Source organism: Sus scrofa, chromosome 17, assembly GCF_054392235.1.
Source record: "Sus scrofa isolate SSC_HxYL_T2T_F1_AM1 chromosome 17, Sscrofa_HxYL_maternal_Yorkshire_Landrace_v2.0, whole genome shotgun sequence".
NCBI lineage: Eukaryota > Metazoa > Chordata > Mammalia > Artiodactyla > Suidae > Sus > Sus scrofa.
Window position 1 is genome coordinate 56,534,843 of NC_139399.1, and position 27,723 is coordinate 56,562,565.

At 45.2% G+C, this 27,723-nt stretch overlaps 2 protein-coding genes and 1 pseudogene across 22 annotated transcripts in view; all 3 read right to left on the reverse strand.

Annotated features, from left to right (window-relative positions):
• The window catches only part of TP53RK (TP53 regulating kinase), a 49,870-nt gene extending 23,129 nt beyond the window's left edge, over positions 1-26,741 (reverse strand). The window contains exons 1-3 of one of the 3 annotated variants that reach the window (XR_014832488.1): positions 26,443-26,741; positions 23,620-24,617; positions 14,025-16,880 (exon numbers count right to left, since the gene is read on the reverse strand). Coding sequence is in view for 1 of the 3 variants with exons in the window: in XM_003134484.6 (XP_003134532.1) it covers positions 24,139-24,617; positions 26,443-26,731 (768 nt within the window). In the remaining 2 variants the exon portion in view is untranslated. Of the gene's footprint in view, positions 1-14,024; positions 16,881-23,318; positions 24,618-26,442 lie in introns of those variants that run through there. The other 2 variants (XR_014832489.1, XM_003134484.6) reach the window with 2 other exon arrangements.
• Positions 1-27,723, reverse strand: part of SLC13A3 (solute carrier family 13 member 3) — a 134,931-nt gene that overhangs the window by 74,845 nt on the left and 32,363 nt on the right. For 11 of the 19 annotated variants that reach the window (XR_014832486.1, XM_085004106.1, XM_085004102.1 and 8 more), the window contains exon 1: positions 570-718. The exons of 2 other annotated variants lie outside the window; for them this stretch is intronic. Coding sequence is in view for 12 of the 17 variants with exons in the window: in XM_085004106.1 (XP_084860232.1) it covers positions 570-680 (111 nt within the window). In the remaining 5 variants the exon portion in view is untranslated. Of the gene's footprint in view, positions 1-569; positions 719-13,001; positions 13,120-13,826; positions 13,968-15,100; positions 15,187-23,619; positions 24,063-27,723 lie in introns of those variants that run through there. 6 more of the 19 variants (XM_085004100.1, XM_085004093.1, XM_085004097.1 and 3 more) reach the window with 5 other exon arrangements.
• Positions 1,861-8,895, reverse strand: LOC100520157 (protein SDA1 homolog pseudogene; annotated as a pseudogene).

Genomic DNA, 27,723 nt, shown 5'->3' on the forward strand with positions numbered 1-27,723 from the left:
AGCCCCAGGAAACGTTTATGAAATGTTGGCTGTCCCTATCATGTAAGGTGCCTAGAATAAGACCAGCCAGTGTATTCTCAAGCACTAACTGTGTACCAGGCTCAGTTTTAAGAGATCTGCATATATTTCCTCCTTTAATATTCGCTACAACCCAGTGGGTTGGCATTATCATTTCCTCCATGTTTACAAACTAGTAAACTGAAGTTCAGAGAGGTTAAGTGACTTGCCCCAGGTCACACTGCTTAGCATTCATCAAGCGTTCCTTGTGATTTTCAAAGGAAATGTGCAACACAGAGCCAAGCATATAGTTGTAGCTCAATAAGGAGAAATCATTGCTGTAAAAGTGAGAGGATGCAGAAGGCTAGGTGGGACCCAGGCTCCAAGGAGCAGCTGAGAAAGGGGGATTGAGGTTAGGTTAGGGGTATTCACAGCAGTCCGAGGAGAGAGGGTCGAGGGAGGTCTGGTGAAGTCTCTCTAGACTGGGACCTCGGAGGCGGAGAGGGTCCTGCCTGTGGCGCGACCCGCCCAGAGGGCGGAATGTGCGGGCGCACAGGCAGAGGAGGCGTTACCTTGGGCGGGAGGGCGAAGACCACCGGCAGCAGCGCGAGCGGCGTGAACAGCAGCACCAGCAGCCGCCGCGCGCTCCACACCTTCTTGGCTATTGTCGCCAGCGCCGCCATCTGTGCGATCGCCCCGTGGAGCAGGCCAGCCTGGGACTGTCAGCGCCTGGACCCGGCTCCGGCTTATAGCCTGGGGGAGGGCCTAGGGAGGAGACTGCGCTTGGGGTCCCGCCCTCTCCCTATGCGTCCGGGAAGAAAAGGGTGGTGCGCCCGCTCCCCTGGGACGGGGCGAAAGAAGTGCGGGAACGTTGGGAAAAGTTAGACACACAAGAACTAAAGAATCGGACTCTCGCCCTGAAGGCAGAGAGCTGGACTCCAGCCCCGAGGCAGAGTGGCCTGGGGTTTAAACCTGACTTTCCAGCTCTGCGGTCTGGAGCAAATGGCTTAGCTTTTCCTTCTTCACCTGTGAAAAGGGCCGTGCTAACAATCACTTACGAGTAGGTTACTAGGTTCAGATACTGGCTTGCCACATACTAGCTGTGTGGCCTTGACAAAGGCTTCTGAGCCTCAGTTTTCTCATCCACAAAGTGGGGAGATGATAATAATGGTCTCTACTAGACAAAAGTTCTGTTGGGAGTTACTGCTGTTGATAACTGTTTTTCTTCTTTTCTTCTGTGATGGTTGAGTTATCTGAAGGTGGGAGCCAGGGGGAATGCAGAGGAGCACAACCCTGCGTTGTGTAGTATTTGCTTCCTTGGTTTTTAACGACACCACCAAGTGATTTTCCAAAGTGTTTGCACTACAACATTTCTGTTAGCAATGTATAAATGATCCAGTTTCTCCACATCCTTGTCACCACTGGGGTTGTCACTATTTTTTATTTTAGCCATTCTGATAGGTGTACAGAAATATCTCATTGGGGCCTTTAATTTGCATTTTCTTAATAGCTAACAATATTTAACACCTTTTCATGTGCTTATTTGCCATCAGTATATTCTCATTGGGGGAAATTACCTCTTCCTGTTGTTGGCCTATTTTCTAATTGGACGGTTTGTTTTCTGATGTTGAGTTTTGAGAGTACTTTATATATTCTAGATGCCAGTCCTTTGTCAGATATGTTATTTGCAAAAATTTTCTTCCAGTCTATAGGTTGGCTTTTCATCCTCTTGACAGTCCTTTCACATAGTAAATATTTGTAATTTGGGTGGAGTCAAATTTATCAAAATTTCTTTTTTCTAGATCATGCTTTTGGTGTCCAAGTCTTTGCATAGCCCTAGATCCTGAAGATTTTCTCACACTTTTTTTTAGAAGTTTGACAGTTTATAGTTTTATGTTTTATATTTAAGTCCATGAGTTAATTATTTACAATAAACACTTAATTTACTAATTTTCAGAGTAATGACTCAAGTTCAGCATTCTCCTTGGAATGGAAAACTTCCTTGGAAGTTACTTCATTCTTTTTCTCTTATTCAAAAGTGTACCTCGTAGTGTCAGCTGCTTTTCTTGGAAAGAACGCTTATTTCTGGACCGGACATAGTGACTACCACATCATCATAAAGTTCTTCAGTTTTTTCTTTTTATTTGTGGAATTGGAAAATGGATTCATTTTGGTCTTCTTCCTCACAAATTCTTTTCGGTCTGTCTTTCCAGCCATTGCAGTTGCTAGTCTTGTCTCCTTGTCAGACTTTGGCTTTTTATGAAGGTGTTCAATGGCCCAAAGAGAAAGTAATTCACCCCTGGGCTCCTCATCACTGTCTATTTGGACGTACTTCCTCTTTTGGGCTTTCCCAGGGGCAGCGTTGAGTTCTTTTCTCAAAGAAGCCTTCCTGACTTAAAACTCGGCTGGTGCTGACAGTTGCAGCTTTGGCTTTCCACTCCTCTAAAGGCATGCTGTTCAGCTTCTTGGAAATTTCTGTTCTTCACTGGAAGAATGGTGCGTGTCAAGCCACTCACCGTCGACCCACTCACTGTTGGAGTCAGCTTCATTACTGAGACTGGTACTCTCCCACCCATTTTCATCCTCTTCAGCATTTTCTTCTTTTTCAACTCCCAGGATATTTGCTCCTTGAATGTAATCTTTAGCCTCTAGTTCTCCATATTCTTGCAGTCTTGCTTCTAAGGATGCCTCTGTAGGCTTACCCTGGAATTTCTTCTGCAACATCTGAGGATTCAGCGTTGGGAAGAGCTGAATCAAAGTTCTAGCAGACATCATCACATTCTTATCTTTATGTGTTTTATATTGAGCCAGGTCTTGGAGAAGTTCTTCAGTCATAGCCAGAGGACATCCAGCTGTCATCTCTTTCATAGCATTGATTCCTACTGTCATGACTTCCTCAGAGTTCGTGTCGGTAACGATATTGTTGGCCACAGTCATGAGCAATGACTGGATGATCTCTGGGGGTACTAAGTGATGAGGTGCTTGTGAAGCAAACAGAAGGATCTTCGTTACTTCTCTTCGGTGGGGCTGCAGAAGCCTCTACACAAAAGGGTAGAAGTTGAAGAGAAAAAGCTTGCGAATTCCTACCAATCTGGAGGTGAGGTTCAAGAGCATCATCTTCACTTAGAACCTCTCCTTAGAGCTCTCTAGCTGCTTCAGCAGCTTTTCTGCAAAATCTTGGGGATCAGGAATCAAATGAATGGCTGAAAAGTTGAACACTTCTGTTTTTTAACTTCTTCTTTTGTTTCTAGAGCACTTTCACAGCCTTTTCCAACTTTGTCCTGTTTTTGGAGCTTTCCTTCCCTATGGCATACTGCACTAGCAGGTCTCTTGCTGTTGGTGTGTCATCCTCAGATTCTGAGTCACTGCCCTGTTTCTCCTCTTCATCTTTTCCAAGAAAAATGTTAAAGCAGCAACCATTGACCTCAGAGAAATATGCTGTTGTGAGCACATTGACAGTTTTGGCATCATTCCAGATGTTTCTTCTGTAGAGTTCAATCATCACATCTAAAGATATCGTGGCTGCAGGTGCATTGCTGTTTCGTAACATGGTATACATGAAATTCTGTAATACTACATTCACCTTATTGTTGTTGTGTTTTGCATTTGTATTTTTGCTATCAGTCACAATATGAGTAGTAAAGTGTTTTGCAGGAGCTTATCATGGCAACACAGAAGTTCAAAGAAGAGTTCTAGCAAACTTGATGGATTGATGAGATTCTTATTTCTCAATAAGATCAAAGCTTTGCAAAATATCATTTGGGGATCTGGATTCAGGGCAGTGTGGCTGTAGGAGAGAAGATCTTTCAGTTCTTGAGGAAAGTTACATCGATGTTCTGGATAACAGTGACCAATCTGTGCCATAAACATCACCAGCTCTGCCAGTTCTTTGCTGGGTTTATTTGGTTGTAACTTGAAAACCTCCACATTGGATTTGCAGGGATTATATGCTGTAGAAACTCCTTGATTTAGGCCGGCTGGTCCAGCTTGATCAGATACTGTAACTGCGGCAGGTTGCTGGGCAGCTTGTTATTGTTTCAGCTAGACGTGTTCGCTGCTGACTGGCTACGTGGTGAGCAATTTTAAGAAAACCAAAATGGCTGGCAACCACCTACCGCCTCAGCTACTGCTGATGAGAAACAGCACATTGAGTTAATTTTTACATAAGGTACGAGGCTTAGATTGAGATTTTTTTCTTTCTCCTTTTATTCCCCCATCATTGACCAATTGTTGCAGTATCATTTGTTATAAAAGTAATCTTTGGAGTTCCCATCATAGCTCAGTGGTGAGAACCCGACTAGTATCCATGAGGATGTGGATTCAATCCCTGACCTCGCTTGGTGGGTTAAAGATCTGGTGTTGCCTAAGCTGTGGTGTAGGCTGGCAGCTACAGCTTGGATTTGACTCTTAGCCTGGGAACCTCCACATGCCCGGTGTGGCCCCAAAAAGACCAAAAATAAATAAATTAATTAATTTTTTAAAAAAGTAATCCCTGGCATTCCCGCTGAGGCACAATGGGTTAAGAAGCTGACTGCAGCAGTTCGGGTCTCTGCGGAGGTGAGGGTTGGATCCTCTGACCAGCACAGTGGGTTAAAAGATCTGGTGTTGTACCAGCCGCAGCTTGTATTTAATTCCTGGCCCAGGAACTTCCATGTCAGGTGTTGCCATTAAAAAAAAAAAAGTAATCTTTATTCCATTGAATTGTTTTTGCACTTTTGTAAAAAATCAATTTGGTGTATTTCTGGGTTCTCTATTCTTTTCCAATGATCAAATTGTCTATACCTCTACCAATACCATATGTCTTTTTTTTTTTTTTTTGTCTTTTTGCCTTTTCTAGGGCTGCTCCCGCGGCATATGGAGGTTCCCAGGCTAGGGGTCTAATTGGAGCTGTAGCCTCCGGCCTACGCCAGAGCCACAGCAATGCAGGGTCCAAGCTGCGTCTGCAACCTACACCACAGGTCATGGCAACACTGGATCCTTAACCCACTGAGCAAGGCCAGGGATCAAACCTGCAACCTCATGGTTCCTAGTCAGATTTGTTAACCACTGAGCCACGACAGGAACTCCAATACCACATGTCTTGATGACTGTAAATATACGTGTTGAAACTAGGGAGACTGATTCCTCCTACTTTATTCTTCTTTTTAAAAACTGTTTCAGCTATTCTATGTAATTTTGTAGAATAATCTTGTCTATACCTACAAAAATTCTTGCTGGGATTTTGGTAGGAATTGCATTAAACCCGTGTGTCAGTTTGGAGGTAACATATCTTTACTCTGTTGGCTTTTCTAATCCATGAATACGATGTGTCTCTCCTTTTTTTTTTTTTTTTTGTCTTTTTAGGGCTGCTCCCGCGGCATATGGAGGTTCCCAGGCTAGGGGTCTAATCAGAGCTACAGCTGCTGGTCTACACCAGAGCCACAGCAACACCTGATCTGAGCCGCGTCTGTAACCTATACAAGAGCTCACAGCAATGCCGGATCCTTAAACCACTGAGCGAGGCCAGGGATCGAGCCTGAAACCTCGTGATTCCTAGTCAGATTCATTTCCCCTGCGCCACAACGAGAACTCGTCTCTCCATTTGTTTAGATTTTCTTTTTCATCAGCATTTTATAGTTTTGTTTGTTTGTTTTTTGGCCATGCCTCCTGTGGCATTCAGAAGTTCCCAAGCCAGGGATTGAACTAGCCCCAGAGCAGTGACCTGAGCCACAGCAGTGACAATGCCAGATCCTTAACAATGAAGTCACCAGTGAACTTCCTACATTTTATAGTTTTCAACCTAAAGGTCCTGTACATGTTTTGTTAGATTTATATATAAGAATTGCATTTTTGAGCAATGAAATGGAATTCTGTTTTTTCAATATGCATACGTTCACTGCTAATATATAGAAATAAAGCTGAATTTTGTATGTTTATCTTATATCTTGCAATCTTGCTCAATTCATTTATTAGTTCTAGGAGGATTTTGTCAAATTTTGACAAAATCTCTCCATAGACAATCATGTCATCTACAAATAAGGACTGGTTTATTTCTTCCTTTCTGATCAATGTGTCTTTTATTTACTTTTCCTACCTTACTGTACTGGCTAGAACTTCAAACATTATGCTCGAATAAGAGTTTTGAGAACGAACATTCTTAGTGGGTCACGGTCTCAGGAAGAAAGCATTCAGTCTTTCGCCATTAACTTTAATGTTTATTGGAGATGTTTTGTAAATGTACCTTATCAAATTGAGAAAGTTCCCATCTATTTCTATTTTTCTGAGAGTTTTTATCATGGATGGGTACTGAATTTTGTTAAGTGTTTTTTAAGGGGCATCAATTGAAATGATTAAGTGATTTTTCTTCTTTAGCCTATTAATGTAATGGATTATATTGACTGGTGTTCAAATAATGAGCCAGCCTTGTATCTCTGGGGAATATGCCACTTGGTCATGACGCATAATTATTTTTGTGTTTTGTTAAATTCTATTTGCTAATATTTTATTAAGAACATTTATATCTATAATCATGAGGGATGTTGTCTGTAGTATTTTCTTTTTTAAATTACCTTTGCCTGGTTTTCATTTCTGGATAACACTAGCCTCATAAATGAATTGGAAATTGTTCCTTTCTCTTCCATTTTCTACAAGAGATTGCCTGGAATTGGTGTTAATTCCTGTTTCAAGTGTTTGGCAGTGTTCCGGGTAAATCCATAGGGACTGGAGATTTCTTTTTTGGAAGGTTTTAAATTCAGTTTTCTTAATAATTAAGAGGGCTATTTGAATTGTCTACTTCACATTGAGTTCATTGTGGTAGCTTGTATTTTTGAGGAGTTGTTCTGCTTCATCTAAATTATCAAATTTCTGCTGTGAAATTTACAGCATTCCCTTTTGATGCCTGCAATTTCTATACTGATATCCCTAATTCAATCATCCATTCCTGATTCATTCATTTGGTAACTTAACATCTTTTCTCTATTTTTCTTTGAGGTCTTACTAGAGATTTTAAAATTTAATCCTCTTTTCAAAGAACCAATTCTTGAACTTATTTGCAAAACAGAAACAGACTCACAGACTTTGAAAAACTTATAGTTACCAAAGGGCACAGGTTCGGGGGAGGAATGGACTAGGGGTTTGGGTAGGAAATGTTCTAAAATTAGATTGTGATGATGGTTGTACAATTATAATAAAATTCATTGAATTAAAAAAACCAATTTGCGGAAGATTTTTTTTTTCAATTTCATTGATTCCTGGTCTTTCTTTTTTCTATCCTTCTTCTAACTCTTCTTATTCTAGGACATCAAGGTGAGAGCTTAGATTATTGATTTGAGATTTTTTCCCTCCCTCTTTTCTAATGCATACATTTAATGATAAAATCCCCCCCACAGTAGTTTAGCTGTGTCCTACAAATTTTAAATGGTGTATTTTAATTATCATTCAGTTTAATGTATTTTTTATTTTCCCTTGAGACTTCTTTGATTCATAGATTGTTAGAAATCAGCTGTTTACTTTCTAAGTATTTGGAGATTTTCCTATTATCTATCTCTTACTGATTTCTAATTTGATTTTACTATGATTACATAACCATAACCCTGTATGATTTCAATTCTTTTATCTTTGTTGAGGTTTGTATTATGACCCAGCATAACTATCTTTTTATATGTTCCATAGTCATCTGAAAGAATATGCATTCTGCTGTTGCTGGGTGGACTGGTCTATAAATGTCAACTAGATTCTGCTGTTGGTATTGTTGAGTTCTTTTACATCCTTGCTGATTCCCTGTCTAGCTTTTTTTTTTTTTTTTGACAATGACAATAAATTCTCTTAGCTTTTCTTCATTTGAGACAGTCTTTTCCTTTTATTTTTTATTTTATTCCTTTTATTTCCTATGAGTTTCCTTTTATTCCTAATATCCTATATTCACAGGATATAGGAGTCTGAGTTGACAGTTCTTTTCTTTCCACACTTGAAAAATGTTACACCACTTTTTTCTGGGCTTCATGAATTTTGGTGAGAAATCCACCATCATCATTTGAATTGTTTTTCCTCTACAGGTAAGATGTCATTTCTCTGTCACCGCTTTCATGTTGTTTTTCTTTGTCTTCAGTTTTCAGAAGTTTGACTATAATATGCCTTGGTGTATATTTTCTTTAGTTATCTTGTTTGAAATTAACTCAGCTTCTCGAGTCTGCAGGTATAGTCTTTTGCCAAATTTGAGAAGTTTTCAGCCATTATTTCTTTGAATACTCTGATGCTCCTTCCTCTTTTTCTTCTCTTTTCAGAGCTCCAATGACACAAATGTTAGGCCATTTGTTACAATCCCACGGATTCTTGAGGCTCTGTTCATTTTTTCAGTATATTTTCTCTCTGGTGTCCAGATTATATAATTTTTATTGTTCTCTCTGAATTTTTAAACTATAATTTTTAAAAAATATGAACAAGAAATGAAGTAAATTCCAAGGAGTCAGCACCTTTGTACCTGGGCTCAGTGTAAGAGTATTCGCAAGTTTCATCCACGATGAATTTGTGTACTTTTGGTCTACTGCTTAATGTGCTTGAACCATTCAAAAGGATCAGCTTTACCAAAAATTATAATTGCAGTTTATATTGTACAAGAGAATTTAATCAAATTGGTGATCTATGTCAAATGCTCAAGGAATGTTGGTTTTCTTTCTTATTTATTAATGGATAATAACAGCCAACATTCACTGGGCGCTTACTCTGTGCCAGAGCCTGTTCTAAGAGCTTTATATGATCTAGTTCATTGAATAACAAAAATGACCTTATGAAGTAGATCCTAATATATTCCCATTTTGCAAAGAAGGAAACTGAGGTACAGAAAACTTAACTACTCATCCAAGGACACACAGTTATTAAGGGGGGATTCAGATACCTGAAGTCTAGCTCCAGAGTCCCCATGCCTAATCACTACATAGTAACGACTCACAGTGGATGTTTTATTAGATATGTTTCATTATATGTTTATTAAACATTAGAAATTTGACTTTTTATACTAAACATTAAACAAAGTAAAATAGCACACAATCCCCTCAAAGATTATGAGAGTTGTCAACAATTTGAGTGTATTCACTTAAGAAGCTGTTTCCCAGCACTTAGTACCATCAGATAACAAGGGCCACCTACACACCTCTAACCACTGTAACGCAGTGGTTCTCAACCCTAGTTTCACTTGCAATCACCTGGGAAACTTTAAAATGCTGATGCCCAGGCCCTGCCCCTAGAAAGGCTGTTTTAATTGTCTGGGATATGGCCTGACCATCAGGATTTTTAAGAGCTCGCAGCAGATTCTGATATGCAGCAGGGGTTGAGAGCCACTTCTGGAATACCTGCTTCCCAACTTCTCACAATCCTAAAATCGAATCCATCTTTTATTAGATTCTGGTGGAATCATTTCCCTGACGTAAAATCTGAGTTGGCTTCTCTCACTTCACGTCTAGAGACTTCAATCCAGTTTCTCATAGCCCTCTTGAGTTCTACCAAACTTTGCTACTTAACATCTCCAGGGCCTGGGCATGGTATGTGGCAGATGCTCTGTCAAGGTTCAGTCAATTAATATCTGAATACTAGATTTGGTTTTCCTCGTCAGTAAACTTGGGGCTAACCGTGTACACCCTTCATCATTCCATTTAGTCAATAAATATTGACTGCATGGTGGCTATATACCAGGCTATGAATACAATAATGAATAAGACCAAAAAATTAAAATCTCTGCCTACATGGAACTTAACCTTTGGTTGGATAGGTGCTGGGGGCGGGTGGTGGAGTTGGAAGAGACAAATAATAAACAAATGGATAAAATGTATTATAGTATAAAGATGAGAAGATGACAGGTGCTAGGAGGAAAATGAAGCAGGAGAGGGAGATGGAGAGTGATGGGGTGGGAGTCCCATTTCAGATAAGGTGGTCAGGGAAGCCCTGGATGATCAGGTGACCAAATACCCTACATTAAGCAGAGACCCAAGGACAGTGAGAGAGTGGATCCTCTGGGTATATGAAGGAAGCATTCCAAGAGGAGGGAAAAGCCAAGTGCAAAGGCTCATAGGCATGAGCAAGCAACATGTGGCTTAGAGTCATTGAGGAACTGGGGTGCAGAGGTGAGATCAGAAGGACAGCCAGCGACTAGAGGACACAGGGTCTTGAAAGGCTGAGCAGGGACTTAGTATTCTACACTGAATGACAAGGCAGTTGTTGCTGGGGGTTAAGCGGCATGACAATTCTGCTTTCATTATTTTAATAACAAATTCACTTGGATATAATTCACATAGCATACAATTCATCCACTGAATGTGAAAGGTCAACAGTGCAATCATTTCTATAGCTGATTTTAGAAATTTTTCATCATCCTAAAAAGAAACCCCACACCCATTGACAGTCACTCCCAATTTCCCTCTAACGTCCAAAGCCATACATAACCACTATTCTGCTTTCTGTCTCTATAGAGTTGCCTGTTTTTGACATTTTGTATAAATGGAATCATACAATATGTGGTCCTTTATGTCTGGCTTCTGTGTCACTTAGTGTGATTTTGACAAGGTTCATCCATGTTGTAGCATGTATCGGTACTTCTCCCTTTTTATGGCCAAATCATATTCTGTTGTATGAATATACCACATTTTATTTACCCATTCATCACTTAATGGACATTTGAGTTGTCTCCACTTTTTGGTTATTATGAATAATGCTGCTATAAATGTTTGTGTACAAGTTTTTGGTGTGGATGTGTTTTCAAATCTCTGAGGAAAGGAGAGGAAGGAGCTGTTGTTGACGTCAAATTAGATGGTGGAATATTTCTCAACACGTGAGTAAATACGATCATTTTATGTTCCACTAGACAGTATTTAAATAGCATTTAATCTCATGGGGGAACATTATTCCCTGTGTCAGTTTTCTTTAACTCTTCATTGCCCCATGGAGAGAGCCTTGGCTAAGTGGCAGTATCTCTTTAACACCCCCTGCCCCAACACTTAGTAACGCCCTCTGTAATAGCCAGGGAGATCTTGATGACATCTTGCCGCAATTGGACAGTGTCAGTTTATTTATTCTTTTTTTTTTTTTTTTGGTCTTTTTGCCATTTCTTGGGCCACTCCCTCGGCATATGGAGGTTCCCAGGCTAGGGGCTGAATCGCAGCTATAGCCACCAGCCTACACCAGAGCCACAGCAACTCGGGATCCAAGCTGCGTCTGCAACCTACACCACAGCTCTTGGCAAGGCCGGATCGTTAACCCACTGAACAAGGCCAGGGATGGAACCCGCAACCTCATGGTTCCTAGTCAGATTTGTTAACCACTGTACCACGACAGGAACTCCGGTTTATTTATTCTTATAATGACTTTTGGCTTAGGGCAAGTATATCTGTTTTTTTTTTTTTTTTTTTTTTGTCTTTTTGCTATTTCTTTGGGCCGCTCCCACGGCATATGGAGGTTCCCAGGCTAGGGGTCGAATCGGAGCTGTAGCCACTGGCCTACGCCAGAGCCACAGCAACACGGGATCCAAGCCGCGTCTAAAACCTACACCACAGCTCACAGCAACGCCAGATCGTTAACCCACTGAGCAAGGGCAGGGACTGAACCCGCAACCTCATGGTTCCTAGTCGGATTCGTTAACCACTGTGCCACGACGGGAACTCCAAGTATATCTTTTTTTTATTAGTGCCCATGATTTTAAACCAATTATTTATTTATTTATTTATTTATGTATTTATTTATGGCTTTTTAGGGTCGCACCTGTGGCATATGGAAGTTCCCAGGCTAGGGGCTGACTCAGAGCTGCAGCTGCCTGCCTACACCACAGCCACAGCAACACCAGATCCGAGCCGTGACTGCAACCTACACTACAGCTCACGGCAAAGCCAGATCCTTAACCTGTTGAGGGAGGCCAGGGATTGAACCCGCATCCTCATGGGTACTAGTCAGATTTGTTACCGCTGAGCCACAATAGGAACTCCCTAATCCTCTTTTTAAGTTAAATCCATTAAAGTTTACAATGTGAAGCAACTCAAAAATACTAAGTAACTCTTAGTACAGAGAGTGCATGGTTATGGCAAAATTCCAAAAACTGGATGCAAAGACCAGAAGTTTGAGAAGCCAAGAGATGGCAAATTTGGCTGTGATGATTGTTGTACACCTATAAATATAATAATAAAATTCATTAATAAAAAAGTGAAGTATGGTCTTCGACATACTTCTCAACATTTCAAAGAGCAAAAAACAAAAAAAAAAAAACAAAAAAAACCACAAGCAAACAAACAAAAAGAGATGGCAAGAGAAAGGCCCACAAAGAGTGGTGCAGTGCTCTCTTCTCATCTGGTTCATGCTTCCCGGATTCCTGTAAACCCCTAGGGCAAGTTATTTCCCAATGAACCCTTTGCAGGCTGTGATGAAACTTTCTCCCATGTCCTTTTGGGTTGGAGACCCGACCTTGAGCCAGCCCAGTAGTCGGCTTCATCAAAGGTTCTAGCCAGGTTAGTGTCAGACAGCCGTGGATGGCCAGCGAGGCCCTGCAGGGAGCACTTTGGACATGTGAGGCCTGGGTGTGGGAGGATGGGGTATTTCAAACCGGAAAAACTATTTCTGGGGAAATTGAACCAGCTGACATCGTAGAAACTCAGGTCCCCTCTCCAAAGCCCAAGTGGAGGCATTTGGGACCAGCGTATATTGCACTCAGTGCTCCTTTGTTCTGGAAACAGCTAAGAGAGTAAAAGTAAAAACAATTTCCAGTTTTTTTTTTTTTTTTTGGCTGTGCCCACAGCACATAAAAGTTCCTGGGCCTGGGCTCAAATCTGTGCCACAGCAGTGACAATGCTGGATCCTTAACCACTAGACCACAAGGGAACTCCCACAAATATTTTCTATTAGAGCAGAAGTTTCAATTTGATGGCTCCAATATAATAATAACAATGACATTAATCATATCAAGCACATATACTGCACTTCTCATGTGCCAGGCACGGATTAAAGCACTTTATCTGTACTAACTTATTTAAAGCTTATAATATTCTGTTTACCTTATTGAGTCTGTCACCCTGCATTAGACAAAGATACATTCAAATTCTGGCTGTACTGCTTGCTTGCTGTGCAACCCTGGACAAGACATTTAATTCCACTGGGCCTCTGTGTCCTTATCTGAAATGAGAACAAAAATTATATGTAACTCATAGGGATGTTAGGAGACTTGCTAAGCGAGGGTGGAGCACAACACTTGTACACAGTAAGTGTTCAACAGCTGACAATCAGTATTCCGCTTGTGGTAGATTTTCCGAGGATGGCACCAATATGTATCCTCTATCCTATATGTGAATTCCATATGCTTCTCTTACAGCGGGATTAACAGTTCCCACAGAGAGTTGGGGGTCTCTGTCCCTGCCTCTGGAAAGTGGGGTGGGGAGGCTTGATGCACCAACCAATAGAACATGCCAGAATGGATGGGATGTAATTTCCAAGGTTAAAGCCATAAATAGGGTACAGCTTCTGCCGGGTTTCCTCACTCTTGGGACACTCACCCTTGAAACTTAACTTCCATATTTGAAGTTCAAACTAAACCAGGCAGTAAAACCACACAGAGAGAAACCAAGGTTCCCAGCCCGCTGCCAGCAAGAACTAACTGGCATGTGAGAGGATGAGCCTTCTGATGATTCCAGCCCCTCGCCTTTGAGTCTGTCAGCTGAGGCCCCAGTTATGGTAGATCAGAGACATCCCTGAGCTGCCCCACCCAAATGTCTGACCTACATAATCTGCAAACATAATAAATGGTGGTTTTATGCCATTATTGCTTTGGAGCAATTTGTCACACAGCAATAGATAACTGTTGCCACTGCTGTTGCTTTTCTTACCTGGAGCAGAGCTTCTTATAGGAAGGAGAGTCTGCAGACATGAAGCCTCTAGCTGGATGACTTAGAACCCTACAGAGAGAAGGCAGCTCCAAGGCTGGGCCTACTAACCATCTCCTTGTCTTTCTTTCTTCCCCCTTTACACTGAAAAGGAAGTAGAGTATGGGACGAAACACTTAAAGAACACCCACAGTCAATGGATGGTTTGACTATCATTTATTTTCATTCCCAATGTGTGCCCATTGGACAGATAAGGAAACTAAGGCTCAGAGAAATTAAGACATCTGTCCAAAGCCCCACAGCCAGTGCACAACAGAGCTGAAATCCCAAAGATACACATGGCTACTCCCCTTTTTAAGAAGCAGATAATCTCTGTAAAGTGTGTGTGTGTGTGCGCGCGCGCATGTATCTCTCTCTCTATATATATATATAGCAGCCCAGTTACTAAGGGCTTGTTATGAGCCAAGCACTGTGCTGGGCACTTACACGAATGATTGAGTCCGACTTCATTCTTCAACCCCATGTCACACCTGCCTTCCCCTCAGCCATGAGTGCCACCCCCTTTGTGACCTTCTTCCTGCTCCTTGGACATGCCAGTCTTTGCATGGACTGCCCCCTCTGCCTGGATCCCTTCCCCCCACATCTTCCCTTCCAGCCCCTCACAGTGGCTGGTTCCTTCTCCTCACTCAGGTCTCAATTCAAATCTCACCTCCTCAAAGCAGCCTCCATGACTACCCGATCTAATGAAATAAAGACTTCTCAACTCTACACACCCATTCTTTACAAAATCCCCTGAGTTACTTCCCTCACAGCATGATTCACCATTAGAAATTATTCCCTCCCAGATGAAGGCCCATGAAAATAAGGAGGCCAGATTGTTCCCTGCCACAGTCCCAGTTCCCGGAACATAGCAGAGGTTCAATAACTTGACTAACTGAACATTGGCTGAAAATGAATGAACATTGAACATTCTTAATGAACTTAATGAACACTGACTGAAATCATACATATCATTCATTCAACAAATACAAATTGAGTGGCATAGTAGGTACCAGGCATCATTACGGATGTTAGGGCTAGAGAAGTGCTCAAATGAAACTAAAGTCTCGGCTCTCGTAGAACTTTTGTTTTGGTAGCTCTTTAAGATGCATGCATGAAATATATAGCATATCATATGGTGCTTAGGGAGATGAAGAAGAATAAAGCAGAGAGAGGGAAGAGAGCTGAGGGGGATACAGGCATCAGTTTTCTACTTCACCTGCACAAAAGGGACTCGCAGTGCCTGCCCTCCTGCCCTCACTGAGCCCCGTACCACAGTCAGCATCTTTCAGTGTGACATTTTGGTTGAGGCCTCTGCAGCTCCAAGAGCAATATTGGCTTTGAAGCAAGTCCCAGGAGGTGGGGCTGAGGCTGGGCTTGGGATGAGTCACCCTTTGAGATGCCCTGGAGCCAGAGGGTCAAGCAATTTGACCCTGCAGGGCCTTTCCTCACTACAGGGAAAGGGGCAGGCCCTGGACTCCCCTGGCCTGGAGCTGCAACTAACTCTGGATTCCAGGCCATTCCCCTAACTCCCTCTCTCCAGGGCAGAGAATGAAGGTTTACAAATTCCAGGAGGCCTTTGATCAGCACCAACCCCCTGGGTTCTGACTATTTTTTGTTCCAAGCTGCAGGCCAGGACCCTACTCTGCTTTGCCTCCAGCAGGGAAGACTGTGGGTAGGTGGTGTGTGGGTGTGTGTGTGTGTGTGTGTGTGCACGCGGCATAGTGGGAGACAGGCTCACGTGGTTCCTTTTCTTTCCAACAAGCAGGCTGGACTTGTATGAGGGAATTCAGTTCAATTCAGTAAATGTTTACAGAGCACCCACTACCTTCCAGGCACCAATACAGAAACCAGGGCTTGAGTAACGGGGCAAACAAGGCCTCTGCCCACAGAGCGGATGGGAAGCAAGCGAATGTGCAAGTGAATATAAATGGTAGCAGGTGCTTGTGAATGGGATGGAGATAAAGCTGAGACCTGGGGAAAGCTGAGGCACAGGGCTAAGGGGTTGTTACCTTCTACATAGAGTGCTCATGAAAGACAAAGGGGTGTTTGGCAGAGACTTGAAAGAAGTGAAGGAAGTGGCCATGTGAGGATCTGTGAGGAACAGTGTGGCAGGCAAAGGGAACAGCAAATACAATGGCCCCGAGATAGGAGCATGACTGCTTATTGGAAGAACAGTGCGGCTGACCCAAAGTGAGAAGAGGGGGGGTCAGACAGGTAAGAGTGTTAGGGTGGGGGCAGGTGAGTCTTTGACCCTGAGGAAGGTGGACACACTGGAGTGTTCTGGACAGAGGAATGACATGATCTGAACTGAGCTCACACCAGATTCCCCAGGCTGCTGTGTGGAAAACAGCCCATGAGGATGAGGCAGAAGCAGGGAGTCTGGTGAGGAAATAGCTGGGATGGTTCAAGAAGATCACCTGGCCTAAGCCAGGGGGGTGGCCATGAGGGGGACCTAGCGGTAGATTCTAGTGCTATATTCATAAGCTCTTTAGTTTTTTTTCTTTTTCAGCTACATCTGTGGCATTTGGAAGTTCCTGGGCCAGGGACCAAATCTGAGCTGCAGATGTGACCTACACCACTGCTGTGGCAATGTCAGATCCTTAACCCGCTGTGCCACAGTGGGAACTCCCATAAGCTCTTTATTGATGTGTAACAGACATACAGGAAGGTACACCCATCAGAAGTATGCATGTGGTTGGATAAAGTTTTATAGCCATTCATGTAACCAGCACCAAGCTTGAGAAACAGAACTTACCTCTCCTCCCAGAAGCCCCCAGAAGCCTCTGTCCAAATCTCCATCCCTCCCCCAAGAGTAGCCACTCTCCCAGCTTCCTGACTGTCTTTTGGAAGTAAAGCTAACAAGATTTACTGCCGGGTCAGGTGGGGATGGGGTGGGTGGGAGAGAGGAGTCAAGGGGAGTCATTCCTACCACAGGGAAGCTGAGCAGGAGCAGAGACCAAGGGCTGGAACCAGCAGTTTCTGAACAGGCTGCATTTTGAGATGCTTGTATGATCCCTGGAAAAGATACAGACCATCTTATCTGGGGATTGCAAATTCAAGGTCTACAGGGACAAGTGGCCTGAGAGTGAAAAGGTCCTAGGAGTAAGAAATACTTCACCCTCCTCTCAGCTCTATCCGAGAAGAGCAGGATGAGCATGATGATATGGTGACTGGCAGCAGGCCTCACGGTCAAGGGGAATGGGGAGGGGTGGGAGTGGGGGGAATTGGTGATCACAAGCCCCTCTATCAAAGGGAAGGTGCTGGAACGGGAGTCCAGTGTGGCTGGATCTCCTGACGATGTTTCCAGAGAAGTCAGGTATCTGGATGTTTATATGAAACCATCATAATCGTTTCCACACTGGCATCCAAAAAACAAACACTACATGGACCCAACAAAAATGTCCACAGATGGGGAAACTGAGGCCCAGAGAAGTTTGGAATTTTCCTCAAATTCAAAGAGGAAGTTAGTGGCAGAGTTGGCCAGGCCTTGAGTAGGCTGAATCTCAGTCCAGTAGTCTTGCCTTGTGGTTCCTGGAGTGAAAGGGCTGGACTCATCTGTCATTACCCCCTCACTCTGATATCAATAGAGAGGCCCACACTGCCTCATATGCCCCAACCTGACCCAGAAAGGCATGAGATGCCACAGAACAAGTATGGCTTTGGGGGGACTGGGCTCTGCATCTGTTTTGGTTAGGAATGTTTTTGGCTTCAAATGCTAGAAAACCTGATTAACTGCAGCTACAGCTTGAAAGATGTTTACTTATGCATGTGTAAGTCAAGGAAAAGAGATTTGAGGTCTGATATCACCAGAGCTGGACTCATACTCTGCCCACCTCTCTATTGTCTTCCTTTCATTGACTCTTTGCCTTCAAGGATCGCCTCATGGTCTCAAGATAGCTGCTGAACCTCCAGTTATCACCACTGCATTTAAAGGCCAACACTGTTGGCATTCCTGTTGTGGCTCAGCAGTAACGAACCTAACTAGTAACCATGAGGATTCGGATTCAATCCCTGGCCTTGCTCAGTGGGTTAAGTATCCGGTGTTTCTGTGAACTGAGGTGTAGGTCACAGATGTGGCTCCGATCCTGTGTGGCTGTGGCTGTGGCTGTGGCTGTGGCTGGCAGCTGCAAGCTCCGATTCCACCCCTAGCCTGGGAACTTCCATACGCCACACATGTGGCCTTAAAAAAATAGATAAATAAATAAAGGCAGGCCCTGTTGATAGGGGTGTATTGGAGTGAGCTTAGAAAGAATTCTCTCACCTTCTATAAGAAGAAAAATCTTCCGGAGTTCCCGTCATGGCGCAGTGGTTAACCAATCCGACTAGGAACCATGGGGTTGCGGGTTTGATCCCTGGCATTGCTCAGTGGGTTAAGGATCCGGGGTTGCTATGAGCTGTGGTGTAGGTCACAGACGCAGCTCGGATCCCACGTTGCTGTGGCTCTGGCGTAGGCCGGTGACTATAGCTCTGATTCGACCCCTAGCCTGAGAACCTCCTTACGCCGAGGGAAGCGGCCCTAGAAAAGGCAAAAAGACAAAAAAAAAAAAAAAAAAAAAAAGAAGCAAAATCTTCCCTCAAAGCAAACTTTGCAGATTTTCTCTTGTATCTTATTGGCCAGAAAAATGTCACAGGCCCATCCCTAATATCAGGGACCAATCTGAGCTTTCCTGAGATGAAGCTATCTGCACCCAACAAACACCTGGACGAATTGAGGCTCTGTCTGAAGGAATCAGGGGGGTGGCTTTTGGTAGGCAACAGACGATGTCCAGCGCCATCCCCACCACTATAGGCAGATGACTCTGGGCAAGGTGCCTAGCATCTGCGAGCCTCCTCATCTGTAAAATGGGTAGAACATATAACTGCTGTTTCTGCCCTCCCAGCACCCATTTCCTGATCTTCCCATGAAACACCTTGATTTTCCTTAGGCCAGTGGTCTCAGAACAGCAGCCTCAGCCTCACCTAGAAAGTCGTTAGAAATGCAAATTCTCAGCCCAGCCCCAAACCTTTTGATTCCGACAGATTAGGGCTGGGGCCAGGCAATGCTCTTCTGTGTACCTTGGCTTAGAAGTGGAGCACGTGATGCTGAATTACAATTGCCTGTTTGTTGGTCTCTAAAAATAGAAGCAATATAAATTATATAACAACTAATTTTTAGCACGTGCCAAGTGTTGTGCTAGCGCTCTGTGGGCATTATCTCATTACTGCTTATGGGGGTGTTGATGTGCGAGCCAGGTCCCCTTCAAGGCAGGAGTGATTGCCCCAGATGGAGGCATGGTGAGTGGGCAGCCTCCATCTGTCCCCGTTTCAGGGATCAAGTCACAAGCAGAGTGGCCTCATCCAAACCCAGACCCCTCCAGGGGTGGCCCGAGCATGCCTAGGTGATGTGGGATTATGCAGGCCTGGCCATCTCAGTCCACCGTGGGACATCTCTGCGGGGCCACTGTAGCTGGAGGCTGAGGCTGTTGTCGGGTCTGGCTTCAGCCCCAATTCTCCCTCTACCCGCTCTTGCTTCCTTCCCTTAAGTGGAGGCTGACACCTCAGCAAACATCCTACATGCTGAACTGCGCCAGAGTCTACTTCCTGGGGATTCTGACCCAGCAGGGTGCTTACTCGCTGCAGCTCCACAAGGGAGGGGTCGTGATTAGTCCATCTCACAGATGAGGACACTGAGGCTCACAGAGATGCAGTGAGGGGGTTCTCAAGCCATGCAGCTGCTGAGCAAGGAGACATAGGATGGGACTTCTGAAGAGGGGAGTGGCATCCTCTGGCTCTTCAGGGTGTCTCTGGCTGCTGAGTGAGGAGGAATGTAGGGGCCGGGGCAGAAGCAGCCGGAGCAGTGGGGAAACCAGTGACTGCGACCACGCTAGGAGAAGCGCTGGGGGCTCAGGGTGGTACAGGGACTTCCTCATCACTGTACCTTCTTCACGATCCAGCACAGAGCCCAACACAGCCAACGTGCTCGGTAAATGCCGGGTGAGTGAGTGAGTGAGTGAGTGAAGTGAGAGAATGGATGACAGAATCAAGACAGGAGGGAACCAGACGTCCCACTTCAGGTCTGCCTTCCTGACTAGGACCCTGAGTGATCAGCACGGTGGCCACATCTGGATGCTTGGCTAAGGAGTTGAGTGAATAAACGAACAAGTTCAAGGGAGAGGGGGAGGGAGGGAGGGAAATAGAAAAAAAAAGAGGAGTGAAGAGAACAAGGAGGAGAGGAAGTGGAGGTGAGGAGGATGGAAGTGCAGGTGAGGAGGATGCAAGGGGAACGAAGTTTTTTTCACTTCTTTGCACCGAGAATGACAGTAACTTGCGACCTCTGGTGGCCAAGGAGAGCCACACCACTGGGCTGGGGGAAAGGGGATTAGTCCTTAGGAGCTGCAGGGCCTTGAATTTAGGACACAGGAGATCCCCAGTTCCCCAAAAGAGGGTGGGACAGCCAGGTCAGGACTAGGGTGAGGCAAGAGAAGCACTTGCCCAGGGCAAATTCAAGAGGGCCCCTAAGACCCAGTAACTGAGACAAATACTTTAATTATTTTTAAAAATCAGGAGTTCCCTAGCGGTGCAGCAGTTTAAGGATGGTGTTGTCACTGCTGTGGCTCAGGTCGCTGCTGTGATGTGGGTTCAACCCCTGACCTAGGAACTTCATATGCCATGAGCGTGACCAGCCCCCCTGCTCCCTCCTCCCCCAAGAAAACTGTCAAACTATGGCGCACAAAACAGCTGCTTGTTTTTGTAAATAAAATTGTTTTAGAACCAGGATCAGAATTCAGGCTGACTTTCTCAGTTTCAGCAGAGATCATACCCCAAATGCTTCACTAAAGCAGATGTTCCCGTACCTCTCAGCCAGCTCATCTCATTTAACAAGAAGCCGCCTGCATGGGGCATTCACTAGGCCAGGTCTGGGCCACTCCATTCTGTGGCCACAAGAGTTCTTTTGAATGCTCCAGATGTGGGCTGTGTCCTTTTCAGTGTTGGAAACATCTGTACCACATCACACGGCCCTGGCTCTGTCACTCTTTAGCTATGTGACCTCGGGCAAGACAATTCTCTGTGCCTCAGGTGCCTCCCCTGTAAGATGGGTTAATGCATACAAAGAATTTAGCAACTGCTGTTAAAAATATGGGTTTGAATGGCAGCTCTGTCACTTACCCTGACCCTAGGGACATGATACTTTGTGTTGCTAAGAGTGTCTGAGAGGGTCCCATGGGAATTCACCCATTGCTGCTGGTGCCACTGGTTCACTGACGCAGAGCACAGGCTGTCCCCATGCCAACTTGGAGGGATTTGGGATTGCAGCGGGTTCCTTAGCCTTTTGTGAGTCACTGACCGAGGAAAGGAACCCACTGCTCGCCTAGGAAGCCTCGTTAGTCCTCATTTCCCAGCCCTGACCACAGGCTGAGTCTGAAGCTGGACCGCCCCCCCTCCTGGGAACACGCATGAAGTTTCTCCAGGGTCTCCAGATCCCTCTCCAGGCCTGCAGGGGTCGATTTTGCTCCCCTACTGCTGCTGCCACCTCCACGGCCGGGGGCCGCCTGCCATGTCACACGCACTTGCTCACTGACACCTCCACCCTGGGCTACCATCATCACAGGCGCAACGCTGACTTCTCACTGGTTTCTTGCCTCCACCCTGGCGCCCTGCAGCCCTTTTTCTACCAATGTCATCCTTTCACAACATAAATCAGATCCTCCCGGTTTAAAACCTCGAGTCGTGTGTTAAGACTAACCCAACCTTGTCACAAGGCCCTGTGGGATCCGGTGTTTACCCACCTCTCTGATCTCATTTCCTGCTCTCCCGCTCGCTCGCAGTAAACCAGCCCACCGGCCTTGCTGTCCCTCAAAGAATGTTACTCCTTCCCCCATCTCCGGTTCTCTGTCAGGTCTTAGTTCCAATGTCAGAGCCTTTCCCTGACCACTCGGCCCTCCCCCAGCCCTAGAGATCACTCAGGACCTCAGCATCCTTTACAGCCCTCATCCTTGTGTGAAACTGTCTTCGGTACTTAGTTTCCTGAGAGATTCATGTCCCCTCTGTCCCACAGCAAGTGCGAGGTAACTGCTGGCTTATCGCCTGCGCCTGTGGGTCAACTGTTCTCCCCACAAGCTAGAGCTTAGCCTTACTGGCCTCATAGTATGTGAGGAAACTGGGGATGAGCCCTCAGTCACACTGAGAATATCCGTTGAAAAAATCATGGCCAGCCGCTGTGGCCTTGGAATTCTCTGAAAATAAGGTAACATAATGCCAATATATGTCACGGTAATAAAAAGGTGTGTCATATCCAGCATCTCATTTCTCAAAGGATCAGTGCAAAGCATGTGGGCTTTGGAGCCAGGGAAAAGTACCCCTTGCTCTCTGTGACATCTTAGACAAGTTCCTGCCTTTTTGAGCCTGTTTCCCCACCTATCAAATGGGGACAATACCTGACTTATTCTTGTGTTAGATCTAATATGAAAATTCCTGGCACAAAGCCTGATGTGGGGTAACCAGCCCATGATGCTAGTTCTCCTCTCTCCTAGTCACCGTGACCCAGGAAGAGACATTTTCACTCATCGCTGGGTGCCTGCCATGTGCAGGGTGATGACTATGGCAAACGAAACTGACATGGTCCAGGTCTCACCAGAATGTTTGCTCCATCTTGATCCTCTTGTTCATCACTGCACCTGGTACCCAACACAGCGCCAGGTATGCAAAATTCTGACTTCCTAGTAGGAATTTACAAGGAGGATTTTTTTTCTTTTTGCTTTTCAGGGCCACACCCATGACATATGGAAGTTCCTGGGCTACTGGTCGAATCAGAGCTGCAGCTGCCGGCCTACACCACAGCCACAGCAACACAGGATCCAAATCACGTCTGTGACCTACACCACAGCTCACAGCAACATGGGATCCTTAACCCACTGAGTGGGGCCAGGGATCGAACCCCTGTCCTCATGGATACTAGTCAGGTTCATTACCACTGAGCCACAAGGGGAACCCTAAGAGATATTTAATTATACCCGCCTCCCTCCCAAACACACACCTTCTTTGGGGGAAAACATTGAGGCTAAGTGTGAGCTAATTCGTGGCACTTTGCATCTTAAATCATTTTTCTATGCATTTTTTTTTTTTTTTTTGTCTTTTTGCTATTTCTTTGGGCCACTCCCACGGCATATGGAGGTTCCCAGGCTCGGGGTTTGAATCGGAGCTGTAGCCACCAGCCTACGCCAGAGCCACAGCAACGCGGGATCCAAGCCGCGTCTGCAACCTACACCACAGCTCACGGCAACGCCGGATCGTTAACCCACTGAGCAAGGGCAGGGATCGAACCCGCAACCTCGTGGTTCCTAGTCGGATTCGTTAACCACTGCGCCATGACGGGAACTCCCTTAAATCATTTTTCTTCCACCTTCCCTTAAACCAGGTTCTACCACACTTCAGTCATTCCCAAGCCGCTTCAGCATTTTTGCTTATATTGCTGTCTTTGATATAAATCAACTTACCTTTATTACCCACAGAAACTAAAAAGCACTTTATACCAATCGCTTGTCTTAATCAGAAGGTAACTATAAAAACACAGAGCAAACAAAAATAAAAAGTCTTGTACAAAATTTCAGTTGCCTGAAAGTTATGAGCCTGCTCTTTCAAAAAAGAAAAACTGCAGTTAAGTAGCATTTTTCATCTTTTTTTTTTACCATGCCCCTCAAAAAGAAATGTATTTTAGAGCAAAACCTAGTATACTTCTATATACACAATGAAACAAGTTTCATAAAACAATACTTACAATACTACATGTAATGTGCGCTGATATTTTCTAATCCCTGATTCCATTTCTTTTTAAAAATGCTGGTTGTATAGCACTGTACTCGTTTCAAGTGGAATATGTCAAGAACACAACAACAAAAAAAAAAACACTAGGTAAGAGGGCTGATAAAGACGTACTGTCACCAGCTGAGACTGGCCTTGTCTCAACCAAAGGACTAAAAAGAGGATAATGTTCTCAGTATGAGGCTCAATGTTTGGTAACGCCGCCCTTGGATCTGAGGTACACATGTCACAATTGCAGAGAAAGCCTGTCTGAGGGGTAGTCTGAATACCCAGTTCCGCCAGAACGTGTCTTAGGGACACAGCAAGCTCTTGACAACAGTCAACAGTGGATAACACCACTCGACAAGCGGGATCACAGACAGCACTTAAAATACTTCACCACCTTTATTTAGGTCGAATCCCATATTCATAGCATTCCTTCAAATTTACTGTGAGGTGAGTGGCTGAACTGTCTGTGGTCGTCACGCACGTTCTTCTACCCAACCATGGACCTCTTTCTCCCTCGCAGGCGCACCTCATCTAATTTTTTTAGCACTGGCCTGGCCTTTTTGGAGGCGGCGGCATAGCTCTTTAGAAAGGCTTCAAATACAGTCTCGGTGTTGGGATGGGTACTGAGGAAGGCTTTCTCTAGCACGTACAGGTCCACTCCCTTATCTTCTGGAAGTGCTGAAATGAAACTCAGCCCAAAGTCTATGAGCACGATGTTCAGTTCTTCCAGCGGGGGTTTCAGGAGCATGTTGGACGTGGTGAGATCACCGTGAATGAGGTCTTCGTCGTGCATGCGAGCCAAAACCTGCCCGATTTTCTTGGCTAAGCCGAGGAGACTCTGGGGAGAGTTTTCAGTCTCCATAGTGGATTCTATATAATCTCGAACAGTCACTGAGCCTTCAATTTCTTCCATGAATAAACAGTTGGAAGCATAGTCCACAAAAAAGACAACCGGGGCACATATCCCTGCAACCAAGACACTGGTTAGATTCTTTTTTTTTTTTTTAATAGTAAGCTTAATGTTCAAACTGAGCCAGTTTTTCACAGTGTATATCTGTGTGTTTTGGGAAAAAGATTTAGGAATACTGTAGAATGGTGCAGCTTAACTCCTCCAGAAGTTGCCCCTGCAGGACTGTGTTTAGACCTCCCCACAGCAAGGGTCAGCAGTGCCAAAGCTACCTCCTCCCTTCTACCATTTATTTTTATGCTTTTTTTTTTTTTTTTTTTTTTTTTAATTTTAAGGCCCACACCTATGGCACATGGAGGTTCCCAGGCTAGGGGCTGAATCAGAGCTGCAGCTGCTGGCCTACACCACAGCCACAGCAACACCAGATCTGAGCTGTCTTTGACCTATACCACAGCTTGTGTCTAAGCCAGATCCTTAACCCACTGAGCAAGGCCAGGAATCAAACCCACATCCTCAAGGATACTAGTCAGATTTGTTTCCACTGTGCCACAACAGGAATTCCCCTTCCACCCTTTATGACTGGACTTCATTTGTAATGCTTACTCCCTAAAATACAAAACAAAGAGCCAGAAGGGTAAGCACAGCCCAGTCAAAGCAGTTTCTATCCGACAAGGACAGGAGCAGGAGGCCGAGCAGCATGTTGGCTTTCAGATTCATCTTCATAGATAGGAAGGACAAGTTCAAATCCCAGCTCCCTTCCTTATGAGGGAAAGTCACATTAATTTCTCTACGCCTCCATTTCTGCTTCAATAACAACAATACTTCCAACAATTCAATGACGTCATTGAATCTGAAGATTCAGTGAATCTCTACTGAATGTCAAGCATGTGTAAGACACTTCTAGATACTGGAGGTAAATCAGTAGGGACACAGCAGGCAGCAATAGCCACCACCCTTGCTTAAAAGAACTTAGATCCTGGAAAGGGTGAAAATAGAAAATATGAACACACGAATCACTTTGTTAAGTCCAAGCATGTCCAGAGATGCATTTGCTACTGAATTTCCTCCAGATCTCCCAGCACCTAACAATGTCTTGGGGGTACAGTATATGCCTAAAAAATACCAGTGAAACAAAGGGAGGAAATGCAAAAGTGAAAAGCCAGTGTTTCTGGGCCTGAGAGCCTGGCTGGGTCACTAATTACCTGTGTACCCTTGGACAAATTACTTCTCTCTGAGCCTGCCGTTCTCATTTGAGGAAAGGTTTTTGGTGGTGGTGCTCGGCAGTGTTTTAATGAAAAAATAAACAACTGAATGAAATCTAATGTTTGAGCGCTAAGATTCAGTCATACGTCCAAACATAAAAAACGACGTATATAATCTCGTCTAATGGTCACGACATCCCTATGAGATGAATACTGCTACTGTGACTTCCCTTTGTAGGTGAGGAAACTGAGGCAGAGGTTATATAACTTTGCTGAAAGACTACATATGAAGCAGCGCAGTATTTAAATTCAGACTTCTTAAAAGTAATGAATAAAAAGATGATGCTCGAAAGCTGAGACGGTACAAATGGGAAAACCAAGGCTCAGGGCAGTTAAATGACATGCTCAACTTTGAGCAGGAGTGGGATAGCCGGGAAGTGAACCTGCCACCAATGGCTCCGAGGCAAATGCTAGTCGCTGCAAGGTCAAGTGACTTCTTAAAAATTAATGAATGAAAAGAAGGATGAAAGGATGACATTTTTTTAACGGAAGGCCACGCAGAAGGTACAAACGGAGAAATTGAGGCAAATCGCGGTCTGCAGAGCAGGGGAGCCCCCTCACCCGCGTTGCCCGGACCGCGGAGCCTCGGGGTCCTCCACGACCGCGAGTCGGGCCGCCTCACCTGCGCGGCGGCAGCGGAGCAGCGCCCGGGCCTCCTGCACCGTCCGTCGCCGGCCGAGCCGCGCCTCCAGCGCCGGGTGCCGGTAGCCCTTGGGGAAGCGGTGCTTCACCACGGCCGCGCGGCCTTGGAAGCGGCCGCGGAACACGCGCGCCTCGGCACCCTGCTTCACCAGCTCCAGGCCCCTCAAGAAGAGACTGCTCCGCTCCCGGGCCGCGGCCACCGCTTCCGTCGCGGGCGCGGGTTCCTCATTCGGTTCGGCAGCAGGAACAGCAGCGCCGGCCGCCGCCATGTTTGCGTCCCCGCGCCGCCGCTCGGAACCCCTCGTCTCTCTCCGGGAACTGTCGGAGCTGCTTCGGCTCTTTCTGGAAATCCTCGGACCTCTTCCGCCACCCGAACGCCGACACTTCCGCCTTGTGGAAGTGGTTCCGCCCCTCAAGCTTTCGGCTCTTTTCTAAGCCTCGTGGCCCCGCCTCCCGGATCTTCCGGCTACCTCCGTAAACTCTCGGCAACTCTCGGTAAACCAGTCTTCCCACTCCTCGGCTGTTTCCGGAAGCCTTTGGCGACTCTAGCTGGCGGCTATTGTGGCCCCGCCTCCCAGACCTTCGGCTATTTCCGGAAACTTTCGGCGCCTCTCGCGGAAAACTCTTTGGGAACTTGCTTGCCTAGGGAGTCTCTGGTTCCAAGGGAACTAAACCCACAAGAGTTCTCTTTTTGGAACTCCTCGTCCCCGAGCTCCTGATTCCCCCCAAAGGGGGCTTAAACTAATCAGAATTAGGTGTGGCAGGTGGGCAGTAAACCACGTGGCCCATGTCTTTAGCGCTAAGATAATAATAGCTACGAATTATTGAGTGCATTCTGGGGGAATAAGATTAAATGATGAAAGCCCATTTTACAGGAGAAAAAGATTCAGAGTCAGAGAAGGTGGCGGGCATATGAGGTTGTCGAGTTTTCCAAAGGAGACAAACCAAGCTGACTGGGAGTGCTTAGCAAACAAATTTTTACCCTTTGCTTTAATTGCTGTAACAAATTCATATGATACACAATTTTGCATGCATGAAAAATTAAAGAATGCCTATTCCTGTCACCAGTCTGCCCCACCACCAACCACTGTATAAAGTTTTTTTCCATGTTTTTTTTTTGATATATGTGCACACTCACACAAATGGAAGGCAGCCTGAAGTGCCTGCCGCACTGTGGGATGGAGCAACAAACACTATTTCTCTGAGTTTCAGATTCATCATCTTCAGGACGAAGATCATTACTTTTACTTTAGCAATTGCC